Source organism: Myxocyprinus asiaticus, chromosome 30 (assembly GCF_019703515.2).
Source record: "Myxocyprinus asiaticus isolate MX2 ecotype Aquarium Trade chromosome 30, UBuf_Myxa_2, whole genome shotgun sequence".
NCBI lineage: Eukaryota > Metazoa > Chordata > Actinopteri > Cypriniformes > Catostomidae > Myxocyprinus > Myxocyprinus asiaticus.
In genome coordinates, this window is record NC_059373.1 from 36,278,288 (window position 1) to 36,304,966 (window position 26,679).

A 26,679-nucleotide genomic window follows, 5' to 3' on the forward strand; every position below is an offset into this window, starting at 1 on the left:
CAAAGCTTCCTATTCGCATTATGATAATTGTGAATCACCATGCATTCACGATGCATTCACAATTACTCCCAATTTACACATACAATCCTGGGCAAAAGAAATAGGCCAAGACCCAAAATGGCAAAGCATTAAGCTTTTAATGGTCTTAACCACAAATCATTGGTCAGGAAATTAGCAAGAATTGAACAATAGATAAAGTAACTTAATATGGGATGGCTTTTCCCTTTGATTTATTTTTCTTTCTTTTTTTTTCTCCCCAATTTGGAATGCCCAATTCCCAATGCGCTCTAAGTCCTCGTGGTGGCATAGTGACTCGCCTCAATCCAGGTGGTAGAGGGCGAATCTCAGTTGCATCTGCGTCTGAGACCGTCAATCCACGCATCTTATCACATGGCATGTTGAGCGTGTTACCGCGGAGACCTAGCGCGTGTGGAGGCATCACGCTATTCTCCGCGGCATCCACGCATAATGCACCACTGCCCCACCCAGAGCGAGAACCACTTTATAGCGACCACGAGGAGGTTAACCCAACATAACTCTACCCACCCTAGCAACCGGGCCAATTGGTTGCTTAGGAAGCCTGACTGGAGTCACTGAAGCACGCCCTGGATTCGAATTTGCGACTCCAGGTGTGGTAGTCAGCGTCTTTACTTGCTGAGCTACCCAGGCCCCCTCCCTTTGATTTCTTTAAATATTTAAGCCTTGTGGATAATCTTGCAGCCAGCTTTTTACAGAAAGAAGAGTCAGTGTTGTTCCACTCAATGTTGATGGATTCAAACGGTTGATGAGTAGTTGAAAACGTTTCCTGGTTATTCTGAGTTTAATGTGAGACCAAATATTCTCTATAGGGTTCAAATCTGGACTCTGACCAGGCCAAACATAAGCCTGATGGATTTGTTCTCAAGCCACTTCTTGGTAGTCTTTGTAGTGTGGGCAGGAGCATTGTCTTGTTGAAAAATAACATCTGATCATTCCTCTTTAAAAACTACTTTTCAATTGTGGGAAGCAAGCCTTTCTGAAATATTCTCCTGTACTCCAAAGCATTCATTGACTTTTGAAGCAGCTCATCAGTACCAGCAGCTGAAAAGGCTCCCCACATCATGACACTTCTTCCTCCATGCTTCACTATGGTAGAGATACATTCACTATTATTTCTCACCAGATCTTCAAAGACAGAACTCTGCTGAACCACTCCGAATCAAACTTTCCATATTCTGCCAAAAACTTCATTCTGTCTTTGATATTTTTCTGAGACAGCAATGGCATTTTAACATCTTCTAGACACAAAACCTGCATTATATAAACTCCCGGTTATTGTTCTTCTCGAAAGAGTCTTGTTTTTTGAGGTCTTGAATTCTGCAAACAGTTTTTTTTAGGCTTTTTTCCCTGTATTTGAGAACTGTAAATTTCAGCAGGGGTCGTCCCTGCATGAAGAGGCTTTGGGCCTTCCAGATCCTTTCTTTCTGGCAACATCACCTGTTGTTTCAAAGCGTTGACCAATTCTCTTAATAGCTAATAGAGAAATGGGGATTTTCTCGGCCTTTAGGGTCTTGTAAACTTCAGAATAGCTACAGTTGGCCTGACGCAGACCAGCTATGTGGTTTCTGACAGCAACCCCTGCATTATACTTTGCTTTTATTTTTGGAGCAGATTTTCTCACTCCTTTACCTCAGGACTCACAACACCGCATATTGTAGATCTCTTCTGGCTCTATCACTCCTGGTTCCATTTATGAGCTTGTTATCAGGCCTTTGATGGGCTGCATCAGATGTGGCAAAAAGTTAAGAAAAAAAACATCCCAGAAGATATTTTTGAAAAATTGTGCACACCCAGATGTTATTTTAATCATTATCATGATTTTACCTTTGCATACAAGAAGACTTTATAAGTGAATTTCCTTTTTCCAGTTTTTTCCCAAACAGTTCACTGCAGTAAAAGTTAATGAGCAAATGGTGGCACAGAAGTGCACCAGGAGTGCATTTATTATTGCTAATTTCCTGACCAATGACTTGTTGTGGAGACCATTAAAAGCTTAATGTTTTGCCATTTTGGGCTTGGTCTATTCTTTTTTTCTTTTTTTTTCAGGAGTGCATATTTATGAAAGTTTCATGAGTTAGGCCCATTGATTTTTAAAGTGTTATTAAGCCTTGCCAACATAAACATTTGGATTTATTTTATACATTGCACATTGTTAAGAATTCTGCCGAATTAAATGTCACCAAGGCAACATTATCCAGCTGGTGAGCATAAATGGGTTTTTGATGAATTTGCAAAAATGACTTATGATAGTCTTGGAAGCATCGGGTAAGAATGGGTTGGAAATTATAAACAAATCAGTAAAGTTTTGTACCGTAAGTAATTGTTTTCTAACAATGGCTTTTTTGTGTTAGTGTTGAATGTGTTGAATGTGCTTAGTGCTGAATGAAAAATATTGATTTTTCATATATAGAATATAAAAGTTTTGACATATATATTTGTCTAAAAGAAATATTGGTAGGGCAAATAGAAAAGTGTGAACCACACTTTTTCAAATACCTATTTACCTTCAATCAACCTCAAGATTTCTCATATATTAAAGCCAATCTCTCTCCACATGCTAAGAATAGAAGCCATTCTGTTCCATTTGGCAGGTTTTGTGAACAAAGGACTAATCCCCTCGATATCCTAATTCGCAAAGTTCCTGAATGATAATGCTGTAGTCCTGCATCTCTGCTTTAGTGAGTGTGGGGAACTATTCACCAAAAACCCTCTCAACCGGATAGAACAATGGGGGATTAATTGAGCCGTGGCAAATGGTACCCATAAGAGAGAAAAATCAGCTTGGGCACAGAACAGGACAAATGAGATTGAGATTGAACCCTCACAGTGGGGTCTCACAAAGAGCAAAACATTTTATGGAATTTCCAGGTCTGGATATTTTACAGGGAAGAATTTACAGTCCAAATAAAGTCTTTAAATAGATGGTTGGTGTAGACCAGGAGCTTGTTAAAATCTGATGTTCACAGTCATTTTAATATTAGATGCCATGTCTGTCACAATGAATGCTTCCAGTAAACAGACAAAATTACATTACTTTATGACGCAACACAACATTTTAAAAGAATAACATACGTATCTACCCAGTGTCTGATAGTACAGACATAATATTAGTGATGTTAGAAATAGCCATCCTTTCCCATCATTTCCTTCAGTGTAAAATAATGATGGGAAGCAGGAATATTTGCCTTAATTAGTGACTGATAAATCGGCCAGGTCAACTAATGGCAAAATTATGTGCATTCAACTTAACCTGTAAATAAATAACTTACGCTTTAATGCGGATCAAAGCTTTCAACAGTACAAAATACTTAGTCAAACTGTATTTGTAGTATCCACTGCTGTGTTAACAGCAAAATATTGCTTAATTTCAGCCATGCACGTCATCATGAAGTTAAAACTTAATATGAAGCTATTGGTATGTCCAGCAAAGTGCAGTACAGCGATTATGAAGACTGTCAGCAATGAAAGGATTTTGACATGGACTGCTGAGATGTTATAACTGGTAAGCGGAGAGCTGAGACAGGCCAGACATATGAGAAAGAAGTCAAAGGAGTTCTAAATCAATGTTTCTAGGTCAGTGATTTTAAGAGGGAGCCATGAGGCACATCTTTCTCTTTTACACTTCAGGGGAAAAATGGGAAGATGACAAGACAAGTGTAAAAGGAAAAGTCTAAAGAAGAAAACCTCATCCCACACAAAGCCTGATGCAACACTTTAAGCTGTAAAAGTTTCACTGATGACTCCAAAGCTGGGAGAAAAATAAGCAGAACCCAGGCTTCATAATTCGATGCACATCTTTTCATCACTGAGGCCATGACCAATTATGATGATATCCAAATCATTAGATTAAATCATTAAAAAATAAAGTGGAGCAGGCCTGCAGAAAGATGACCTTAAATGAAAAGCAAGGTCAGAAGAGAAGAGGCAGGCTGGGAGGTGATGTGTTCATAAATAAGCAAGGCAATATAAATGCCAAGACTCATATCGCACAGCAGTAACATAGATCCAGCTCGCCGACGAGAAGATAGGTCTCAGTTCTCAGAAACTCTGCATCTTTGTTCCCTGCTATTGTCCTTTATATCTGTATGTATGCTCATTCAGAGTCTTGACTTCTCACATTTAAAGTCAGGGATGAAAGACTGGTTCAGCTTAGGGATGGGCATTTTGGTCATTTTGTGTACTCGAGTACTCGAAGTAATTACTCGAGTACTGGTGGGGGGGAGGCACACATAGACATGCACATACCGTATATAGTATGTACATATATGCTATACGTCTTTGGCTGCTGCATTGCATGTCTTTGTTGTTGTTCATTACTAATGTAGTCTGTTACAATAAGTACAAAAGAGGGCATAATAAAAATATAATGTATGACATTTTGTCCTTACGTAAAGACTCGCTGGCCAATTCATTGAAACAATGCTCAGAAAACGCGTCTGTTCTTCCTTCAGGTTACTGTAATAAGCTTAGTAGGTGCGCACCACTGTTTCTGAACCATGTATCTGCAAACCGCAGTTGGCGTGACTGGAGACGCCATAACAATCGCGTTTTTATAACGGTGTGTTAAGTTGAAATTAGTTTTGAAGACCTTGCGTTCTGTTACATTCAGCTATGCTTCATCTAGATGTATGAAAGAAAGATTTCACGTCGTGTGTGTGCATGCGCTTCTCTATAGGCTGTCTTTGCCCCAGACACAAAGTCATGCTGCGCTCTGTTGGAGTTAGTTGCTGTGATGATTCATGATTTCTCCCATTTAACTTGGAATTTTAAACTTCATACAGGGAAAACTGCAAATGGAATGCCACTTTATGTTAGACTTACAACTTGTGCGGAAATCTTCAGCTCTGATTTTGCTGAGATGCAGGTGTGTGACATCACGCAAACATGCCGGCACCGAAGGAGATTCGCAGTAAATGATAAACATTAAATAATATACATTAATGAGTCAAAGTTTCCACATTATATGGCAATAAAACTTGTTTAGCAAGTCTGTGCAGAGACAGATGTTCAAAACACGGGGATTAAACTTTCTTCTGATTACCGTAAACCTGTTGAAAAAAACGCTAGCATTGCAGCATCATTTATCAGTTTGGTTGCTATGAAATGTCTCTGTTGACAATCAAGGTACTGCTGAAAATCACAGCTTAATCAATCTCAAAATTAAAAATAAAGCCTCTCTTTGATACATTTGTATATAACTCTTAGCAATTATTTTAATTTTGAATTCAGTGAAAAGTCACGTCACGGATTTTCATGATCTTTCATTATTTTCATGATCGATCATTGCTGTCAATTCCAAGTACTCGTGCCCACCTCTAGTTCAGCTATTCTTTTTCATCTAAAACCACATCAAAAGTCAGATTCATTTTGCTTCCTGCAGAAAGATGTGACAGAGAAACATGCACCAATGGAATGCCGGATATTTCTGTGGCTATGTTCGGAATGACATACTAAAATACTACTCTTACCACTTCTGCAGTAAAGCACATAAACGGTTCCATTTCCAATGTGACAAATTAATTGTATTTTACATTTTTGATTTTTACCACCTCTTTTTGACTCATTTGATTGGACTGCCAATCTTTAAGACATATTTACACATTAATACATTTTTATAGATACAAAATGGACTTGTTGCACTCAAATGCAACAAGAAGAGGTCATTTGACAACGTAACATAAAATTGTTTGAAACGTCTGTCATGAAATGTTTATTCAGCTATTTTATTTTTAATACTAGGCAAAGTAGTTAGCTTGTATTCTTTTGCAAACACAGCCCAAATCTTTTGAACTTCTTTTTTGGCAAATGCATCTTTGTCAGACAGGAACATCATTTTGATTTCCCTTTGTTGAAAATCTTTAGCAATTAAATTTTCTCATTGCTATGATCAGAGTAATTTGCTCCCTCAAAAAAATCTTCAAACAGCCCTGGCATTAATATTCATCAGCTCCAGATCTCAGTGGGCGATTATTGCTGGCTCACCGTTCGAGAATTTGTGTAGGGTTTTTTGTTTAGGATTTTTAATTCCCTTTTCTGAATCTTAAACTCCTGTGATGTGGGAGGAATACAACTTTGTCTATGTCGAGAATTTATTAAACACACCACTGTAAACAATACCAGACAGGTCAACAGCACAGCACTGACATAAAAGCAGAGAACTTAGTAGAGACGTGTAACTGTGGGAGTTGACTACACCAATGGACTGAGGGTACATGGGTCTATAATTTCTTAGCTTATATACTGTATTTTCACTTACATTCATCACTGCAAGTTCCGTGGGATGGTGCTAATGGAGACCATTGATGCTGCCTTGTAAGTCTTTTAAATAACATGAATAAACATATGAATCTGACCTATTTATACCATGCTTTGTATTGTCTTTGTAATGTGGCAATAAATATTTTAAATGTGTGTATTTTTTTACCTCTTTGTCCATGCTGTCAAGATCTTCTTTGCAGAGTGTGTAAAGTGGCATGGTTTCAGACATGCTGGGCTGTCGTTTCCTGCGTGAGGGTCCAGGCTGCTCATCGTCACGACTCGATCCTGCAGCCCCCTCCAGTTGTTGAGACCCCTGACCTAACCTAAAGAAACACATACACAAACAATCAGTCAACACCCTCAAAAAAGATCAGCAGCTGGTGAAGCAAATTACAGAGTAATCATTCATTGTTGCTCAAAACATCCTGGGTACAAGATGTTTATCAAGAGCGCAAAAGCTCTGTTTGCTCTGATAGAACACCAGAGCAGAACAGCAGTTCTCTTGGTTAGAGCAGCTCCTGAATAAGCAATCTAAGGTAAATCAAGCACTCACATACAGGGCAAGCCTGTCCACACCAGACAGCACACACTAAATAACATCTACACTTCAGTCTGAAAAGCCACAAAATGATAATTATGGTAATTCTGCAGCAGGGAGACAGAAGGTGAGTGCAGACAACATCCAAATCAATTAGTCTCTTTCAACACGGCACTTGTACCTTTAACAAGCATGTTTTAAAGACCCGGCACACATCCACGAGTTTAATTTTACAAAGGCTGTGTTTATGTAAACAACATGCTTCGTTAAGTCCAATATATACTCTACACAAATATTAGGGCTGGGCACCGATACAGATTTATCAGTTTGATTAAATTCACAAGAACTCGATTTGATTTTTGATTCAGTTGGCCATATTTCAGTCATAAAGTCAGTTTTGCTTACATTTGAAAGCAATTGGACAATTCTCATTACCAATTTGATACCACAATAAAAAATACAAACTAATTTGAGTAAATATTACTTCAAGTTATTAAGTAAATATTAAAGACAAGTAAACAGTAATAAAGAAAGAAGCTACAGAACAAAGAAAACAGTGCTTGAAGGTTTTAACAGCCATATCAAGTTTTCAAATAAACAAGAAATGTAACAAAACTAATTTAATTGCTGGTCTTCACTGTATGATTATAATACACTGCCTGGCCCCCCAAAAAAGTAGCATAATCTAATATTTTGTTGGACCACCTTTAGCTTTGATTACGGCGAGCATTCGTCATGGCATAGTTCCGACAACCTTATGCAACATCACAACATTTATTTCTGTCCAAAAATCCATTGATGGGATAATCTGGTCATTCAGTACATCCAGGTTGTAAGCTGACTTCATTTTATTGCTGCATAACATTGTTGAGCCTAGACCTGACCAACTGAAGCAGCCCCAGATAATAACACTGCCTTAAATCCAAACAGTGATTTTGTTTTGGCCAGGCAGTGTACATATTGTGTTTTAAAGCTACTAAACTTATTAAACCAAGAGCAGTGTTTTTTTTTTTATTTTATTTAATTTTTTATTGCTGTTTGATTAAAATGAACAATATATCATACAGCAGCAGGTCTAATAGAGCAGTGTTTCCCAGCCACTGTACCGCGGCAGACTAGTGTGCCGTGAAAAATTGTCAGGTGTGCCGTGGAAAATTATACATTTCCACAAAATAAATAAATGCATGAAAAAAAAGTAATAATTTCAGGGATCCAACATAATCGGTTTACTTTTGTGATTGTGAAGAGCAATGATTAATGTGCAAAAGTGACTGATATTTATACACGTTAAGTGTCTTTCACATGACTCGCGTCAGCGCTGCAGAATACATTGAAGTCTATGAAGTGACGGCACTTTATAACAAAGTGTTTTTCACACACATGATTTTGCTTCACCAATAATGTCTTTGGGAGTACGAAGCAACAAGAAATATTTAAAAACTGTCCAAATTTGTGAAGAGACCTTGAATGTAATTTCTTTTAATTAAAAATTACCTTATCATTTATGAATATCAGAGACCCCAGTTATTGAACTAATTTAAATTTACAAAGAAAACGCTTAGACTTAAACATAAACGAGTCCTTTTATTACTTTCTGCAATCAAAGCAACTGCAAGCTTTTTTCTCTCTTCCAAATACATGTTTTCAATGTTTACTGTGCACACCTCCCACTTTTTTACGTGGCAAACTCGTAAAATCACCCCTCTGTGACGCTTTCTGCAACTCTTGTCATGTGGAGGGCAATGTGGCGCTTGACGCTGGCGCTGAACGGAGCGTTGACGCCTCGACTCAACTCATGTGAAATGCGCTTTACAATGACGAAAGAACATTATTGAAACTCAAAATTATCATTATTTGTCTATTACTGTAGTCTTCTCTGATAAAAGCCATGCTCAGCTGTTTAAATAAGCTACTGTAGGAAAATGATCCCGTAGATCTGCTTTGCGTTTCTAATTCTTATACTGAAGTCAGTAGATTTGTAGCCATTCAAGTTTTAATAAAGGAGAAGGTAAGGACGTTATTGAAACTCACTATTATTAGACTATTATTGTTGTCTTTTTGGATGAAAAATAACGCTCAGACTGAAGGAAGACTGTAGATCTTCTTTGTTCTTTTAATGCTTAAACACTATAAAGTCTCTTGGTAGATTTTGGTCATGAACGTCTCAGAATGATTCACTGACTCACTCATAGCACATAAGACGCTCATTTGTCGCCACTTAGTGACATTTCCAGAAGGGGTCACTGAACTAATCAGTTAATAAAATTGAACAAATTTGTGAAACAGAAGCAAGCCTCACCAAAATACTCTTTATTTTGCAGCTAATTTTGCACAATTATAAACTTGAATGAACGAATCAATAAAATAGCTGAAATTGGTGCTTGAAAAAATGTTTGTGGACCAGTGATTGTCTTACCTTTTTCGCCCCTCATGAGTTTGCATCCCTGTAATTTGTTGTGGCATTGCAAGAACAAATCTACAAATTAGAAAAGAAGCAAATTTGTTGTTTTTTCATTACCCATTTAGCACTCTTGCCACCTGTGGCCTCACACAGCATAGCCTACCTATGTGACTTGTTTTTTGATTTTTTGTTTTTTGCATAGCTGAATTTCAAACATTACAAGTAAACACGCTACTAAGACGGACAGAAAACATGGACAAGTTCTTGAAAAGGAAAAATATTGACGATGGTTAGCCTATGTGGGATAGTGGTGCCGTAGGATTTTTTAGTTGTAAAAAGTGTGCCGTAGCAGAAAAAAGGTTGGGAAACACTGTAATAGACCCATTAACACTTAAAAATACACTTTTTGTCCCGTTGTTTACGTTTCCTTTAGTTTAGACATGAATGAATGTAAGAATTCTGAAGTGTATTTTACCACACACGTGCACGTGATTTTGGAAATCGATATCGGGATCGTTTAAATGAAGATCACGTACATTTACCCTGCCCCAGCAAATATGTGCGTGCAAACATTTCTAGCTGCACAAACTTGATCGCAAGGCACGTTATTTCATTCCATAATGCGTCAAAATGCAACTCATAATGCAATAAAACTGTATTTGAGGTGTTGTCATTTATCATCTGGAGAACACATGTATGTGGTGGGGCAGTGGTGGCTCAGTGGTTAAGGCTCTGGGTTACTGATCAGAAGGTTGGGGGTTCAAGCCCCAGCACTGCCACGATGCCACTGCTGGGCCCTTGAGCAAGGCCCTTAACCCTATCCACTCCAGGGGCACCATATCATGGCTGACCCTGCACTCTGACCCCAGCTTAGCTGGGATATGTGAAAAAAAGAATTTCACTGTATATGTGCAAATGTATAATGTGTGATAAATAAATATAATTATAATTAATTATTGATCTACTATGCAAAGATGTTAGCTAATCATAATCTAACTCTAAAGGCTAAGTATACTCCAATACTCCACTTGGTGTCAGCCCAGTTTGAACCTTGCATACCAGTACGCATCTGTGTGCGTATGGCCATATGTGCCTGGAATTGAGAGAAGTAAACAGTATCACAAAGCCGCCACAGCGCGTATGCACGAACGTGCTCGCACGCAAATTTCCGAAACATAAAATGGCAGGGGAAGAGTCATTTGTATTCTTGGGGAAAGTTATTTCTGAGTGCATGACTCTATTCATTAGTAAAGCTCTACCTGATTTGCCGGAAAATCTACCAACCCCTAAACTTAACCCTAACAAATCCAGTAAAGCTTTACAAATAAATATAAATGACTCTTCTCCAGTCATTCTCTTCCGATGCCCACAAGGGCTCGCAGTAAATATTGAGTAACCTTTAAAAGGCTAGAATGTTGGACTGTATATGAGATGTAACGCACATGGAAAAACAAAGCATAATCAAGTCTTTAAATGAAAGGCAGCACCAAAACAGCTCATTTCAGACAGTGAGAAAGAGGTGAGAAATGGTCATGCATTACTAATATATTAGTATATATATATATATACATAAAAGGTTACTTATATTTTAAATGGACCTCAGGGAAAATAATAATATTAACAAATATGTTGCGACTTCTTTAAGGAAAGATATTCTGAAGGGCAAATTTCAAAAGAAAGAGCTGAGAAAAGATAAAGCACACTCTTGCCTTCTTTTCTTCGGAAAAGAAAAACGATACAGAAAATCCAAACCAGTATTGCTGTGAATACATGCCTCCTAATCTACAACTTGTGAACCTTCAGTTTTATTCAAGATGCATTCACACTCAACCACTTGTGCACCTGACTATCCCATAGTTATTTGAAATATCCACCATGTTTCCATAGTAACAGAGCCAGACTCAAGAGGTCTGATGGGAAAGTTCAAGACTGGTCTGCCAAGCAAACAAACTCTGAAATCACAGCAGTGACACAGAGGGATGCTGGAGCTAAACAAACCGTCTCCTCCTGCTGACATGAGAGAGACTGTGACTAACACTAGACAGCAGAGAATTGTGGGAAATCTGCTGGACAGAGCAGCATCTGTGCATGAAGTGTCCCATCAGTGCTAACAGCTAAACAAAACACCTGTGAAATTCACATTATTGAAGGTTTTTATACGGTCTTAGTTATTTACATTTACTTGGTCAGAATTCACCAACATGTAAGAAATTCAATGTAATAAATTCAAATAAAATGTAACATAAATGAACAAAAAAAAAAAATCTCATGAGCGAACATTTGGTTCCTAAAATTCAAATCTAAATATCCTATCCATTTAATTCATAACCATGAAATTGGACATGATCAATACAGTCAGCTGAAATAATACAAATATATGCAATATTCAAAATACCCCATTATGGTATTTGCAAGGCAGCACTGCACTGAAGTTAATTGTGCTCTCTTGACATTCAAAAAAAGTATTCGGAGACCAAACTCTTTATTTTAATAAACATTGCTAATTAATTTACATTTAAGTTACTTTCTAAAACACTTTTCCAGCAAAAGTTTTTGTTTTTCTCTAAACTAATTCAAATGTCAATATTTGTTGTTCCATGTTTCTTACAATTACTTGTTTCAGCAGTCACAGAAATGCAAATGTGTTATATTCTACATGCAATCTCCACTAATATTAAATATTATTTTAGAAATGTGTAACCCAAGTAATGTCCTTATAATTAATTAACTTAAATGTGCAATATGTAACATTTTATTTTATGTAATATTTGCCTTTTTTTGCCAATGTGTGAACGGCTTGTAATACAACTTAAAAAATGAGCCCTTCCCGGACTTCCTAGGTTGCCTATTAAAGCCTGTAGACTGATTTTCATGCGAAGGGAGCGGGTCGCTTTTGCCGGGAAAATCCAAAGAATGTGACGTTTATTTACACTCCTGAGAGCCTTGCCTCAGTAATAGCTTCTCTTCCACATCAACAGACAGTCTGCAACACTAGGTAACGTTATCTTAGAGATGGAATCCAGCAAACATCCGGCTCCCAGCACAACACCGACTCCTACACAAACTCCGAGTAAGCCAAAAAGAAAAAAAAAAAGATTTATCTACTGAATCCCATCTGGCTAAGCGGGAATGTGATCATGGTCGAGCGAAAACTAGAGTGAACATCGGTAGGGCATTTGATTCCTGGAGGGACCTTCGTTCGGTTTTGGGGATCAAAACCGACCCTGAACTGGCGTTCTTCTTATTGGACAGATAAGCTTACATAACCGCAAAGCATGTGAAATATAGTGCCATAAGGATTGATCTGTGTAATTTTAGCTAAACTACAATAATACATTAAATGAATGCTAGACAATGTTCAAGATAATGCAAAAAGCTCCATTCATTAGTGTAACGTAACTTGGTTCAATCTATTATTATAAAACAGCGCATCGATATATCAAAATGACAGTTGTGTTGGAATCACATCAATACTGAATTGTGTCAACATATTTATAATGTAAAGTCTATTTTATAAACAACTACTGTCATCAAACACCGACATAGGCTATCGTATAAATGCATTCAATGTATCATGCAAAGAAAAGTGATTATTTCAATCTACAGTCTCACATAGTCAGACCTATATCCACACTTTGTTTTCGCCCTGTTCCAGCACTGGAGAGTCAAATATAATATACAGTCTCAAAGTTTGTAGTAAAACAATCAGAACTGTGTAATTTTAATTATGCTGCCTCATCAGTCAGCATGATGTCGGTGGATCACGTTCAGTCTCGCTTTCATATGGAGTGTGCGCGCGATCACGAGCAACAGGCTGCAGTTCACTTAACGGCCACAGGTGTCATTAATAAGGGTTTCTGAATCTTACATACTGCACCTTTAGATTGAAAGTCAGTAATTGTAATCTGATTACAAGAATTAAAAATATTTTGTGTTAAACTACAGTAACTAATTACTTTGGAATCAAAAGTCACCCAACACTGTTTATGAATAAGTGATAGGTCTCCACCTTTTTGAGGATGATAGTTTTACAATAAAAGGCAATTATTTGTATTTAGCCTATTGATTTGTTAAATATCTGTAACACACCCTGATGAAAATGACTCTAATGGGTCTGTTCTAAAACCTAGTGAGCATCCTCCAGAAGCCCAGAGAGGGCCTCTGGAAACATCATAGGTGCTCCCGACGCAAAGGCTGTTCCAAAAGGTTAGTATCTTAATTATGCTGCCTCTTAAGATATCTTGCTTGGCCAAATTCTAAGGTAGCATCTTGTGTATCCTTCCCCGGGTAGGCCATACCAGAGTGCATCGTGATGAGCTTGGCGGAAAAATAAATCCAAGATGGCGGACGAAGGGAGAGAAATTTAGATTATAAATATACTTACACTGATCACCCACAACATTAAAACCACCTCCCTAATATTGTGCAGGTCCCCCTCGTGCCACCAAAACAGTGCCAACCTGCATCTCAGAATAGCATTCTGAGATGATATTCTTCTCAACAAAATTGTACAGAGTGGTTGTCTGAGTTACCGTAGACTTGCCATTCTCTGTTGACCTCTCTCATCAACAAGGCGTTTCCATCCACTGAACTGCCCCTCACTGGATGTTTTTTGTTTCTTTCCAAATTGCCCCTCAAGTGCCTCCAAGTGCGCAAGAATTACATTTGTCACTTGAGGCGAAAGCACCAAGTCATCAACTCATGGAAACATGGAAAAAATACCCTCCTCGTCTCGCTCTCTCCATCTTTGAATTTTCTTCAGAAAACCATCCATCTTGTCATAGAGCTGAATGGCATGTGTATTATGGCCCTGCATAGAACTGTTGAGTTTGTTCAGCTCAGAGAAAACATCTGCTAGATATGCCAGTTAAGTGAGCCAAATAATGTCACTGAATTTTGTAGCCAGCTCTGCGCAAAGTTGAAAAGTAAAAACTTGTGAATAAATGCACGTAACTCAAACACGCGCAAAAATACTGATCCACGAGAAAGCAAATGGACCTCTGAATGATAAAGTAGCGTGGTGTGTTCTTTTCCTGCAGCAAAAAGACATGTTTGCAAATCACTCCTCTTAATAAAATTAACAGCCTTCTCAACAGAATCCATAACGTCGGCAAATTCTGCACTCATTTCTTTGGCAACGAGAGACTCTCTGTGTAACATGCAGTGAGTCCATAGCGCATGCAGGGCTACTTTTTGACAAGCACTATCAGTTCACTTTTCTAACCGGCCATGGATCTCGCACCATCAGTACACAATGCAACGCATTTTGCCCAGGGTATGTAATTTTCTCTGAAAAAAACTCAGAAAATTTCAGAACTTGGTGTGCATTCAGGAAGCTGTTTTTCCTCCTGCATTTTGTTTTGGTATGCAAAAAGCACAAATGCCAAAAGCTGTGCATCCTTTGAGACATCTGTAGACTCATCCAGCTCATCTGTAGACTCATCAAAAGGCCTCTGCCAACTTCAGTTTCTCTATCAGTAGCGCTCTCACATCAGATTACATTTAATCAATCCGTCAAGCATTGGTTGTGTCCGACAAGGGAATGGTTTTCAGTTTATTTACACATTCATCATTTCCAAACATTGTTTTGTACATATCACTGGCTGCAGGCAATATCAAATCTTCTGCGATTGTATATGTTTTTTTACACTGAGCAATCCTAAGAGCAACTTGAAAAAGCTAGCTTACCAACGTTAGCTGATTTTCTCATAATTTTCTGTTGGCCTTGGAAAGATTTGAGGCTAGCCTGAAAGTATTCCAGTGGTTTGTCTCTCAAGTGGCCATGGTTTGTCTCCAAATGACACTGCAGCTTTGATAGCTTCATGCTTTCTTTTGACAGCTCAGCTGAACAAATGACACACACTGGCAATGCAATGCCCTCCGTGTCCTTATAAGTCAATCCAAACTTTAGATATGTTCCTAAATATTTTCGAGACTTCTCTCGTTTGCATTTGGCCGTAGCTGCTACTGTAGCAGCTGTAGCAGGTGTGTTAGCCTCCACATCTGGATTTTCACCAGTTGTTTCTGAAGAGGTGGAATCTCGAGCTTGGGGTGTAGATATTACAAAACGATCCATTCTATTATGCTCATTAGTATTAATTATTAAACTGTAGTGTTGGGGGCCTGGGTAGCTCAGTGGTAAAAGATGCTAGCTACCACCCCTGGAGTTCGCCAGTTCGCTAGTTCGAAACCCAGGGTGTGCTGAGTGACTCCAGCCAGGACTCCTAAGCAACCAAATTGGCCCGGTTGCTAGGGAGGGTAGAGTCACACGGAGTAGCCTCCTCGTGGTCGCTATAACGTGGTTCGTTCTCTGTGGGGCACGTGGTGAGTTGAACGCGGATGCCGCGGTGGATGGCATGAAGCCTCTGCTTTTGGAAAAGGTCATGAGGTATCAGTGTATTCTCCCTGTTAATTCAGAGTCTGGGGGACAGAGCTTCAACTTCTCTCAAGAGATTATGGGAGAAAGATTTAAACTTGGTATTGGAGGAGGGAGAGTGGGCTAGGATTCTAAAAAACGTCAAGTCTACATCTAGAGATGCAAGGGTGCATCTTATGGAATTTAAGATCCAAGAATTTTGGTTGAGGGTTCAGAGTTTTATGTGTGACGTATTGGACACTCAAATTACATTTTGCCCCAGACTCTGTATTTTAGGAGATGGGGTGGTCATTAATATAGGGGATAAATACATAATAAATTGGGTCATAGCCAGTGTTATGATCAGCAGACAGGTCATTCTAAGGGGATGGAATTCGGCTGGAGCGCCCTCATTTCAAGAGTGGTACACAGAGATGGGCAGGGTAGCGGCATTCAAAGAAATGTCATATAGAAGGCTTGGCAACTTGGATTCATTTAATGAAAAATGGGGCAGCTATTTAGCCTTTTTAGAAGGCTCTCAGGGAGGGGCAGTGGAGATATATGTGTAGTTTTAAATGTGTGTGATTATTTTTATTATTTTTTTGTATACTCAAGCTGTGACCACAGGGATGTTTGTTGAGGGTCAGGGTGGGGTTGGGGATTGGGAGGGGGAAAGGGAAAGGGAATAATGGGGGTTAAAAGTTGATTCTGTGAATATATGTTTTGCTTTTCTGTTTCAATTGTGTGAATAAAAAAAAAGTGTTAATCGGAAGAAATAAAAAAAGAATGTTCTTAGTCACCATTCACTTTCATCATTTCTTCCATACAAAGAAAGTGAATACTGAATGAATCTGTTATTCTGCTTGTGTTCTTTTTGTGTTCCACAGAGGAGTGAAAGTAATGTGGGTTTGGAACAACGCAAGTAAATGATGACACTTTTTTTTTTTTTGGTAAAGTATCCCTAGAGTCACTTACAGTATATACGTTAAATTTCAATATATTTGTATACAAATGGAAAGGTTATGTCACATGTTAATCCACAAAGCACTGTAAGAATACATAAAAGTAAACACTGACTTTTAAAATGATCAATTTAAATAAATCCTTGTGAGATGTTTTCTTTGTCTTCTATGTTTATGGTGCTATTGTAGTGCATTATGCAAAACATCAAATTAAATCAGCAAATTAAAATTAAGGTTTTCTGCTCATAGTTCAATTAAAATAATATGAATACAGTTTACTAAAAAAGTTAGTGAATGCAATTAAATTTTTTGAGTTACAAAAACTGATAAACATTAGTTAATGCAGTGTTTTTTCAATGAACTAAACCTTTTAATTCAATGCTATTTAAGATCTTTAAGTTCTTTCAATTGAAAATTGTTTGTTTGTTTGTTCAACCAGCCAAAAAAAACTTTTTTAGAGCAATGAGTTTCCATAATATTTTACATTAGTTGTACTTGTCCAGGCTTACAGTGGGGGAATGATGGTGTGCCATGTGAGGCAAATTTAGTTCAGCTACAATTCATACAGCCAAACAGACAGCCACCAATGAATTTCATAACTACCATATAACAATTTATATTTAATTAAAGAAAAATATCTCTATGACATTTCCAATGATTTGTGATTACAAGAAAAGGATTTCTATTTTATACAGTTTTGTTAATCTCACAAAGAGCATTTTGAAGCTGAATGTTGAAGCTGACTATCACAAGGAAAAATTGTATTCAACCTAAAAATGTCCAAGACTTTGAAACCTTTAAGGCTGCAGTGACAAAAATAAATTTCTAGCAAATTAGCTATTTTGGAGCTGAGCTTTTGCTATATTTTAAGCTGATCAATTATTTATTTATTTATTTATTTTCATTTTGAATGTCTCATCCAGGCCTAGAAAACACAATTTTATAATTACCTAGTATTTCCAGTTTTTCATGACTATTGGGAACTTGTACTGTTGTAAATGTAAAATAAAGTCTTAAATTAACAGTTCTCAGAAGGACATCATGTGCTTCTAAAAACATGTTCTCGGAATTACAGGCACATGTAGTTCTTTTCTCGAGTGCTACCTAGCAAAAAAAGAGGAACATGGGTGATTTTGTATTAATGCTTGTGGCCTCTCTTTTTTTTTTTTTCAACAAGCCCTGTTGCCAGGAGACCAACTAAATCCTCTCATCAGCAGCGCAAGAGCACTTACTGTGATCCAATGTGTGATATGTTCACATAGCCCGGCTATTCACTCAAGCACATAAAGTTTTGCTGTTTACGGAGTACAGGCTAAAAACAGGACTGCACACTCATTAAGAAATATTAGTGCAGCATTTAAAAGCAAGCAGTGTTTATAGAGAGTGTATCATGTGTATGTGTATGACTTTCTTTCTTCTGCAGAACACAAATGAAGATTTTTAGAAGAATATCTCAGCTCTGTAGGTCCATACAATGCAAGTGAATGGTGGCCAGAACTTTGAAGCACCAAAAAGGCACATAAAGGCAGCATAAAAGTTTTCCATAAGACTCCAGTAGTTTAATCCATGTCTTCTGAAGTGATCCAATTGGTTTTGGGTGAGAACAGACCAAAATACAACTCCTTTTTCACTATAAATCTTGACAGGAGTCTCCTTGGCGATCATGATTATAAGCTCGATTACACTTCCTATAGTGCCATCTAGTACTCTGTGCATGCGTCAAGCACTAGGAAGTGTAATCAAACTTGAAATCATGATTGTGTTTAGAGAGTGCATATGGCAAGATGTAAAGTGAAAAAAAAGTGTTATATTTTGGTCTGTTTTCATCCAAAACAAATTAGACCACTTCAGAAAACTTGGATTAAACCACAGGAGTCTTATGGATTACTTTAATGCTGCCTTTAACTACATTTTGGAGCTTCAAATTTCTGGTCACCATTCACTTGCATTGTATGGACCTACAGAGCTGAGACAGTCTTCTAAAAATCTTAATTTGTGTTCCGTAGAAGAATGAAAGTCATACACATCTGGGATGCCATGAGGGTGAGTAAATGATGAGAGAATTTTGATTTTTGGTGAACTATCCTTTTAAGGTGGTACATTAAGCTTTAATGAATCCAGTGGTAGGAACATTCTTTATTATGGAATTTACACACAAGTCGGGGGCATGATTAGAATCTTTTTACCTGTTATTTTTCAGACAAATATTTTTTGCAGCATTCAAATCACGTTTCCCTTAACTCACATCTTTTCTAATATATTTCTATCCTCCACAGATGCTGACACTGGAGCTGTAGTTTTCCCTTCATCTCTTTCGGTCTGCATTAACAGTCTTGTTTATATTATTTCCTTGTAAGAGTAATGGCCAAAGGTGCTGATGAAATTTGCTAATCATTTCGGTTTCACAATCTCACGTGTGACAAAGTGCAATGCTTTATTTCTCTCTGATTTTACTTAGAGCTATAAGATTAATGTGAAATAGGCTCCATGAGAAATCCAATATGAGCTGATAAAGAAAAGGCAAGCGCAGCATATAGGCTATAGACTTTTAAACGGCATCAGCAAAGGTCTTCCAGTTCCCTTCCCTTCCAGTTCAACCACTTTTATATTGTATTATATTGTCACGGTTCTGGCATTTGTGCCAGCTCATACTGTTGTTTGTTTTTCTCTCTCCCTCGTGTCTCACAGGTGGAGCCGGCACAAGTGATCAGCGTTTCCATGGGAACTGTACATATATATATTAGTTTTCATATATATGATTTCATGCAATTTAGCATGCGAGATTGTACATTTTATTTTCATATTTTGCTTTTGATCACTTTAATAATTTTAGCTTTTGTACAAATTTCACATTCTATCGATTTATATGATGTCATGAAATTGCATTTTTAATAATGATACAAGCTGTTGTCACTATTTGAAATTTCATTAAAACAAAAATTAACAAAATATTTACAAAGCTGGAACCTAATGAAAATAAATGTATAATTATATTATTAAATATTCATTTAAATATAAAAAAAAAACATTTTACCAAACCCTTGCATAGATGCAGCACAAGCTGTTAATAATTATTTAATATTTACAGTGGTTTCTGAAGTCAAAATATTTCACAATGTATAACTGTGCCTTTTAAATATTTATATATTTAGACATTTATAACACTTACTACATTACTACATTTTGTAACATGTTTGTTTATATGCACTTGTGCGATTTATATTGAGTTTACATTGATATATATAACAAGTTGCACAGTGGTTTTTCCCTCATCTGTGCAATGTAAGATTAGAAATAATGTTTATTTTTATCTTTTTGATCACCAACTAACTGTAAATAACAGAAATGTTTTTAAAACAGAAATGAAATGAAACTGGGTGCCTGGGACTCGTCTTTGGATACAAAATACATGGAATGAAACAAAAGGAAACTTTTACTTGTATAATGTGTATGACTTGCTTGTACAAATATTTATTGTACATGTTGTCAAATTCAAATCAACAAGCTCTCGAGTTTTGCAACACTTATACCTTCTAACAGGCGCCCAGCAGGTGCGTTACTGGTCCATACTTTAAAAAGGAGAATCCGGGGAAAAGTTTAACCAAAGTCAGAGTTGACGTCGTTAAATGCAATGTCAATGCCATTTCACAGTTTAACTAAAGCGATGGTGACGGCGCGATCACAACAGATCCACACCCACTGCAACCAAATGAGGTAAATTTTCTTCAGGGTGCACACTCACGAAACACAACACGCTGTAAAAGACAAGACAGACTCCAGCTTCATAATCGCTACCTTCTTGTTCAGTAAAATGGATCGTGGCGCTCAAGTTCTTCTTCGCCACTACACAACTCAAGCCATGGTGAATAAAATCTGAATATTTACTTGCCAGTGGCTAATAAAATTCATATTTTAGTCCCATAGTGCGACATTTGGTTGCATATGCAAGTGATTTTTTAGCAGTGTAGACGGCTGACAAATTACTAATTACTTCTATAAAATGTTCATATTGCTGACTTCATCAAAATAATTTCACAGAAAATTTCACAGAAATGTTTTCAGAACCAGCTCCATTCTTTAAAAAATACCGGAATCATAAGATCTTCGTGACTTTCGGTTCCATTAATGGTAATTTTTCTGCCAACGTGGCTGGAACACCATCCTGAAATACTCTGACAGTGTTTCCAGCAGCACATTTCTGCAGCAGCGCTGCCCTCGACTGACTCTACAGCTTAAAACGCACAGCTCTACCAGTGTATTTGATTCCTGATCTCGAGCTGGCTCTTTTGAATCTACAGAGCGAAACATATGCGCTTCTGGTAAAGTTAGATTCCCAAAATAATTATTTAAAGGAGCCGGTTCTTTTGAATCTACAGCACAAAACATACAGCGCTTCCATTTATAGTCCGGCAAACAAGCAATCTGTTGTGTTACTGATGTGTAAGTTATGAATGTCCAACACAAAATTAAATAAGAAATGTGGAAATCTCACAAGACTTTAGGCTACAAAACACAGTCTAAACTGTCTCTGGAACTGTTACTGTTTATTTAATGATGACCTGTGTGATGACTTAAATCAAGCCGTGATGTTACTGACTGGTTGTTCATATGACAATGTATAATTAAAGATGCATGAGTGTTGTTGTAATAAGTGTAATTTTATAAAAGAATAAATGAATTAATGAAATTTGCATTTGCATTTTCAAATCGCCCCTTTTGGGTCAGAGCGGCTGGAAAATGGTCATGAAAATATACATTTTGACTGTTTTGGTGCAACAAAATGAGCTAAACTAAAATTATAAATAGACTTCAGGGAAAGTCCATGGGGCTGCAAAGCAGGATTCCTTCAGCCTCAAGGGCCACAATCCTTTTTTTTTTTTTTTTTGGCTTTATCTTTAAAAAAAAAAAAAAAATGATGTTACATTTATTGCCATATGTAGAACGCAGTTATGGTCAGCTCTGTTTTATCATTATGACACACTGGTTACCTAGTACACACACAGACACACACACACACACACACACACACAGGCTACACCAGAGATACCCTCAAAAACATGACATATATCCAAAACTAGATCCAAAAGTGCTTCAATGACAAATCATTAATATCTATGATTACCCTCAGGGTTTTGTTTAGGTTAGTAACGCAAATCACTAGCATTAAGGAGAGCATGTCTCAATGCCGGTATTCAGGATAAACGTTCTGTTATCACTGTTCACGAAGAGCATACATCTCTGTTAAGCTCTTCAAACGGGTTTGTCACCCGTTGACTCGCGCTGTGGCTGACAAGAGACTCAGAGCTAGAGGTTGCACTAGAAAAATCTTTATCCGTCACTCTGACGGACTGAGTTTCCGTCATGGTCTATTTTTATCCATCACTTTTCTTTTAATTTTATAAGTCATACATTCAGGGGTGTAGCATCCATTATAATGGCATATGCATGACAGTGGATAGGCTTATATGATTGATCTTTTGACTCCACAAATGCAAGGCTGGTGAAACAAAGGAGTTATTGGGTAAATATTCTACCTGTCAATCAACCGCTGTGCTAAAACAAGATTTTTCAAATTTGAAGGAAATAAACGTCCGATCAGAATATTTGAAAATGCACATACAAACATGCACAAGTTCACAGAACCTTTTCAGTGTGCCTGATATGACAATAAAGTGTCACAGATGAGAAGCACACACATCTCTGACACTCTAATACAGGCACTCCTCTAAAATAACTGACAATTCTGACAATTTTTTAATAAAGGTAACAAAATCTTTAAAAGCACATTTCATTAGTCGTGTATAGATAACCCACAATAATGAGGATATTGAGTAAGGGGGTGAACATTGTTAAAGTGCGGATTTGTAATCCGGCCCCTTGGAAATAGGAGAAAAAAATGTTGGCCCTCGCCGCCTTCAAAGTTGCCCATCCCTGCTCTAGGTTAATGTTTTTTTTTTCCTTTCTGTCAAAATGATGGACAGCATTTGAAAATATCCATCAATGTTTAAAAAAAAATCTGTAAATGACTGAGAATTTTAGGTTAACGCAACACTTGCTCAGAGCGCACATGTTTGAGAGAGACTGAAAGTGTGCTCAAATTGTTTCTACAGTATCAATGCAACTGATGCTGCACTCGTGTTATAAAGTAGCCTAAAGACAGTTTTATATTCCTGTCTTTGTTGTTTTATTCCTTCTTTACATCCGTTGCCATTTCTTTCTCCTCTATAATGGCACAATACTGAGAATTACCGTAAGTGCTCTAGAAAATAGGCACCTCAAAATGTATGCATATGTAATAATTTTATAAGATGACAACATCTTGCCGGCCACAAAAAGATCCAACCCGTGGGCCACCGGTTGAGCACCATGGATGTATACCATTAAGAGGCAGCAGATTATTAAGTACCTGAGATCTCCCTGTGCAGGTAGAGACGAGGATGATCCATGCGAGTGAAGATAAGAGGGCGGACGGGAAGCCTGTGGACCTCTGCGGATGAGTTTGCCGGTGACAGGGTCATATGTCCGCATCTCTGGCACTGGCGAGGGCTTGTGCTGAACGGGAGGGGGTGGGAACAGAGGACTGGCGACGGACCCCTGGACATCTGGAAATGTGGCGGGACTGCTGCTCCTTGATGACAGTAAGAACAAGTTTATCCTCTAAACAACCTAAAGGTATAGTTCACCCAAAAATGGCAATTCTGTCGTCATTTACTGACCCTCCTGTCAATCAGAGCCAATGCTAAGGATTTTTTCAGGGTTCGTACACATTTTGACTAGCAAATTTCCATGACTTTTCCATGACTTTTTCCAAAACTCTTTTGAAGCGTTTTCATATGTTTCTGCTAGGTCTGTCAATTTATTGTGTTAATTCGGTGCAATTAATTACATATAAAATGATGCGTTAAACAAATTAATGTAATTAATCATGTCCCCTGACCATAATATTGAATGTTTCTACCATCAGAGCAATTCAACTTGAAGTACCACCTGTTTTCATCAGGGGGCAGTAAATGAAACTCAAGCTGTATTGGCAAAGCGCAACTGTAGAACAAACTACACTCAGGCATGCTTGACACTTGCAAAATCCCAAAACGAGATCACGTTCTTGCGTTCAAACACAGTTGGACGGAGCGCAGTTCCGAATGCAGGGTCTCGAGACATGTTTTTTCTAAGTTTCAATCCACGTTTAAGTTGATACAGTGACCTAAAAACACTGTGCTTTTGGTGAGACACAACCAAAGTGCTCTAAAACCATTCGTCTGACGCATGTTTACATTGACGCGTCCTTAGAAAAGCCCTTATAATAAACATATCTCTGACAGATTGACTAATTCAACTGCAAAATGGACTGCTTTGGACAATAGGCCAATGATAGGATTATGTTCAATAATATAGAAATAAATATATTGCCTTTTAATGCCACTTTTTGTCTTAATCAATGCTTTACTTGTCTGCCACAATAATGTAATGCATTTTAATTATCTGAATTATTATTTTTATAATATATATAATTTTCATAATTTTTAAGTATAACTATTTACAATTATTTGATCATTATATATTATTATTATTATTATTATTATTGAATTATTGTTATTTGAGGGGCTTTCTCAGCAAATATTTGGATATGCGATAAACTGCGGTTAATTCGATTACATTTTTAATCGACTGACAGCCCTAGTTTCTACCCATTTGTGAAGAATAAAATTCAGCTTTGTGTATATAACAGTCAAAACATACACCTTATACAGTACCTTTAAAGCAATGACACAGCATCTGCTTTGTAATAATTGTTAGTTTTATTTATTTTTCCATTTATTTTTGCTTTGAACACACTGTTTTTGCCTTGTCTTGTCCTCTTATCACATCTTTTGGATGTCCCACTGTCAGCTTTTTAATGTCCACTTTGATTTTTAACATGCCACTTTTTTCCTTTTCAAACAAATAGTGGAAAATACCGGTATATAGGCTATGCATATACAGTAAAATGTTAACCGCTGGATTTAACATTAATTAAACTCCGAGCACCTTCTGAGATGGTCAGAGATCATTTGCAGTGCTCACTTATAAGACAAAATTCTTGAAAACTGTTTTCAGACCACTGGCACAGAGAGAAAATCTTTAAATGCGCATTCTGTGTCATAGCCACGGGAAGTAGGGGTGTTGGCGTGGCAGCACCCCCTGTTAAGTGCAGTCAAACCATCATATTCTGCGTTAATCTCGTTAACTAAAGTAATGACGGAAATGTTAAAGGGTATGTTCTTATTTCTGCAGAAGTGCCCATTTCCCCCCATTCTTTCCATTAATGATTGCTCATCAAGAAGTGGACAATTAACACTGCTCAGACTCGCAAGCAAACATCACCATCACCACATTCAAAGCCTTAATACAATCAAATAATAATGTAAATATGAAATTTACTCATTCCTTTACTTATACACTAACCATATGAACTTGAGCAATCGTGAGAGAACTTCTCATGCATTAATGAAGTGCAAAATGCACCAATGCATGGCGCTACGCCTATTCACAAACTACTCAGTTTACGCAGCAACACATTTTGCATGCTCTTGCTCCGCATGGGCCTGATTAGCACTTATTTGCGTTGCTCCGTGATCGCACCAAACGTAAAGAATTCTTAGCACACTGGTATTGCTGAAAATATTTTGTTTGAACATTCCATGACTTTTCCAAAACATTCAGTGTTAACTTGTTTTTCCATGACATTTCCAGGCCTGGAAAACACAATTTGTAAATTCCATGACTTTTCTAAGATTTCCATGACCGTACAAACCCTGTTTGTTCTACAGTCGGGCCAGTGGTTCGGATTTTTACTTGCCCTGCAAAGATTTTCACTGGTCCCAACACAAAAAATAAATAAAAAAATAGCTGTTTTTACCATCATGGCTTTAAAAAATCTGTCCAAAGCTAAATATTTTTTATACATATTTCATTTAAAGACAATTTGCCCCAAAATTGTATCACATTTATTATTTGCAAGATAGCAGTATTAGAGCTTTATGTTATGTAACCCCTATTGACAAGCCCGGTCCTTCCAAACCTGTGAGAAATTCTAAAGACAGTGCTGGTCTTTCATTTCCATGGGACTAGAACTTAATTTAAGCAAATATTTGAATACATTTCTATCTGTTTCTCACACAGTTATGGTATGGCTTTGGAAGACTTGGAATATAGTGCTCAAGTAAAATGGACTACATTAATGGGGGTTTTGCATCCTTTTTTAAGTTTGAAAAAAGCATTGAAAACTCAACTCAAGCCTTCAAAATATCTCCTTTTTTCTTCTGCATAAGTAAGTCATACCAGTTTGGAACAACATGAGAGTAAGTAAATAATGGCAGAATTTAAATTTTCGGGTGAGCTCTCTCTCTCTGAAAATACAACACATTATTTGAGTTTGATACTGCAATAATCAGCTCAAGCTGAAAGTTTGTTATAATAGTGCAGCGGTTTAAGAGTTTAATGTTTTATATTATATTCAGGAGTGCTGGAGTTTCTTAAAGTGCAAAAAACACAAAACATTTCTGACGAGTCAAGGAATTAAAAAGAAAGAAAAAAACACTGAGTAAGCCGAATTTTATTGCATGAGCATAAAAAAGGATGAAAGATGGAAGAGCATCAGAGAGAGAGAGAGATGAGAAAGGTGAATACCTGAGTGATTTGCTATAGTCTTCTTTGAGAGGAAAGAGTTGTTCCTCAACTCGCTCCCAGCGTTCCAGGCAGCCCCACAGCCAATCAGGATTCACCACATGAAGATGTTTACAGCCTTGAGCTTGACGCACTTTCTCAGTGCCTAAGAGACATAAGCACACACACATTAAATATTTCGCAAATATATCATATTCCGTAACATTACACGTTTTATAGCTAATGTTATTTTTATGACTGGATTCAGTGATTCTGTCCATGTTTTTCATATTGTGAAAGTCATGGGGCCCCATATGTGGTAACCGAGGTATAATTCATTCAGTGTAAATCCAAGGTGTAAAGGCCGTGAATTAATAATAATTAAAAAAAAAAAATAAGAAACTGCTGTCTGAATTTCATCATTGTCTAAAGTTTACAACTTTTTTTAGTTAACACAACTGCAATGGTGAAAAAAAAACAA

At 37.3% G+C, this 26,679-nt stretch overlaps 1 protein-coding gene across 4 annotated transcripts in view; it reads right to left on the minus strand.

Annotated features, from left to right (window-relative positions):
- Positions 1-26,679, minus strand: part of LOC127420690 (RNA polymerase II subunit A C-terminal domain phosphatase-like) — a 185,447-nt gene that overhangs the window by 110,532 nt on the left and 48,236 nt on the right. For 3 of the 4 annotated variants that reach the window (XM_051663163.1, XM_051663161.1, XM_051663160.1), the window contains exons 9-11: positions 26,223-26,364; positions 22,960-23,181; positions 6,464-6,620 (exon numbers count right to left, since the gene is read on the minus strand). In XM_051663163.1, the coding sequence (XP_051519123.1) occupies positions 6,464-6,620; positions 22,960-23,181; positions 26,223-26,364 (521 nt within the window). Of the gene's footprint in view, positions 1-6,295; positions 6,358-6,463; positions 6,621-22,959; positions 23,182-26,222; positions 26,365-26,679 lie in introns of those variants that run through there. The other variant, XM_051663162.1, reaches the window with a different exon arrangement.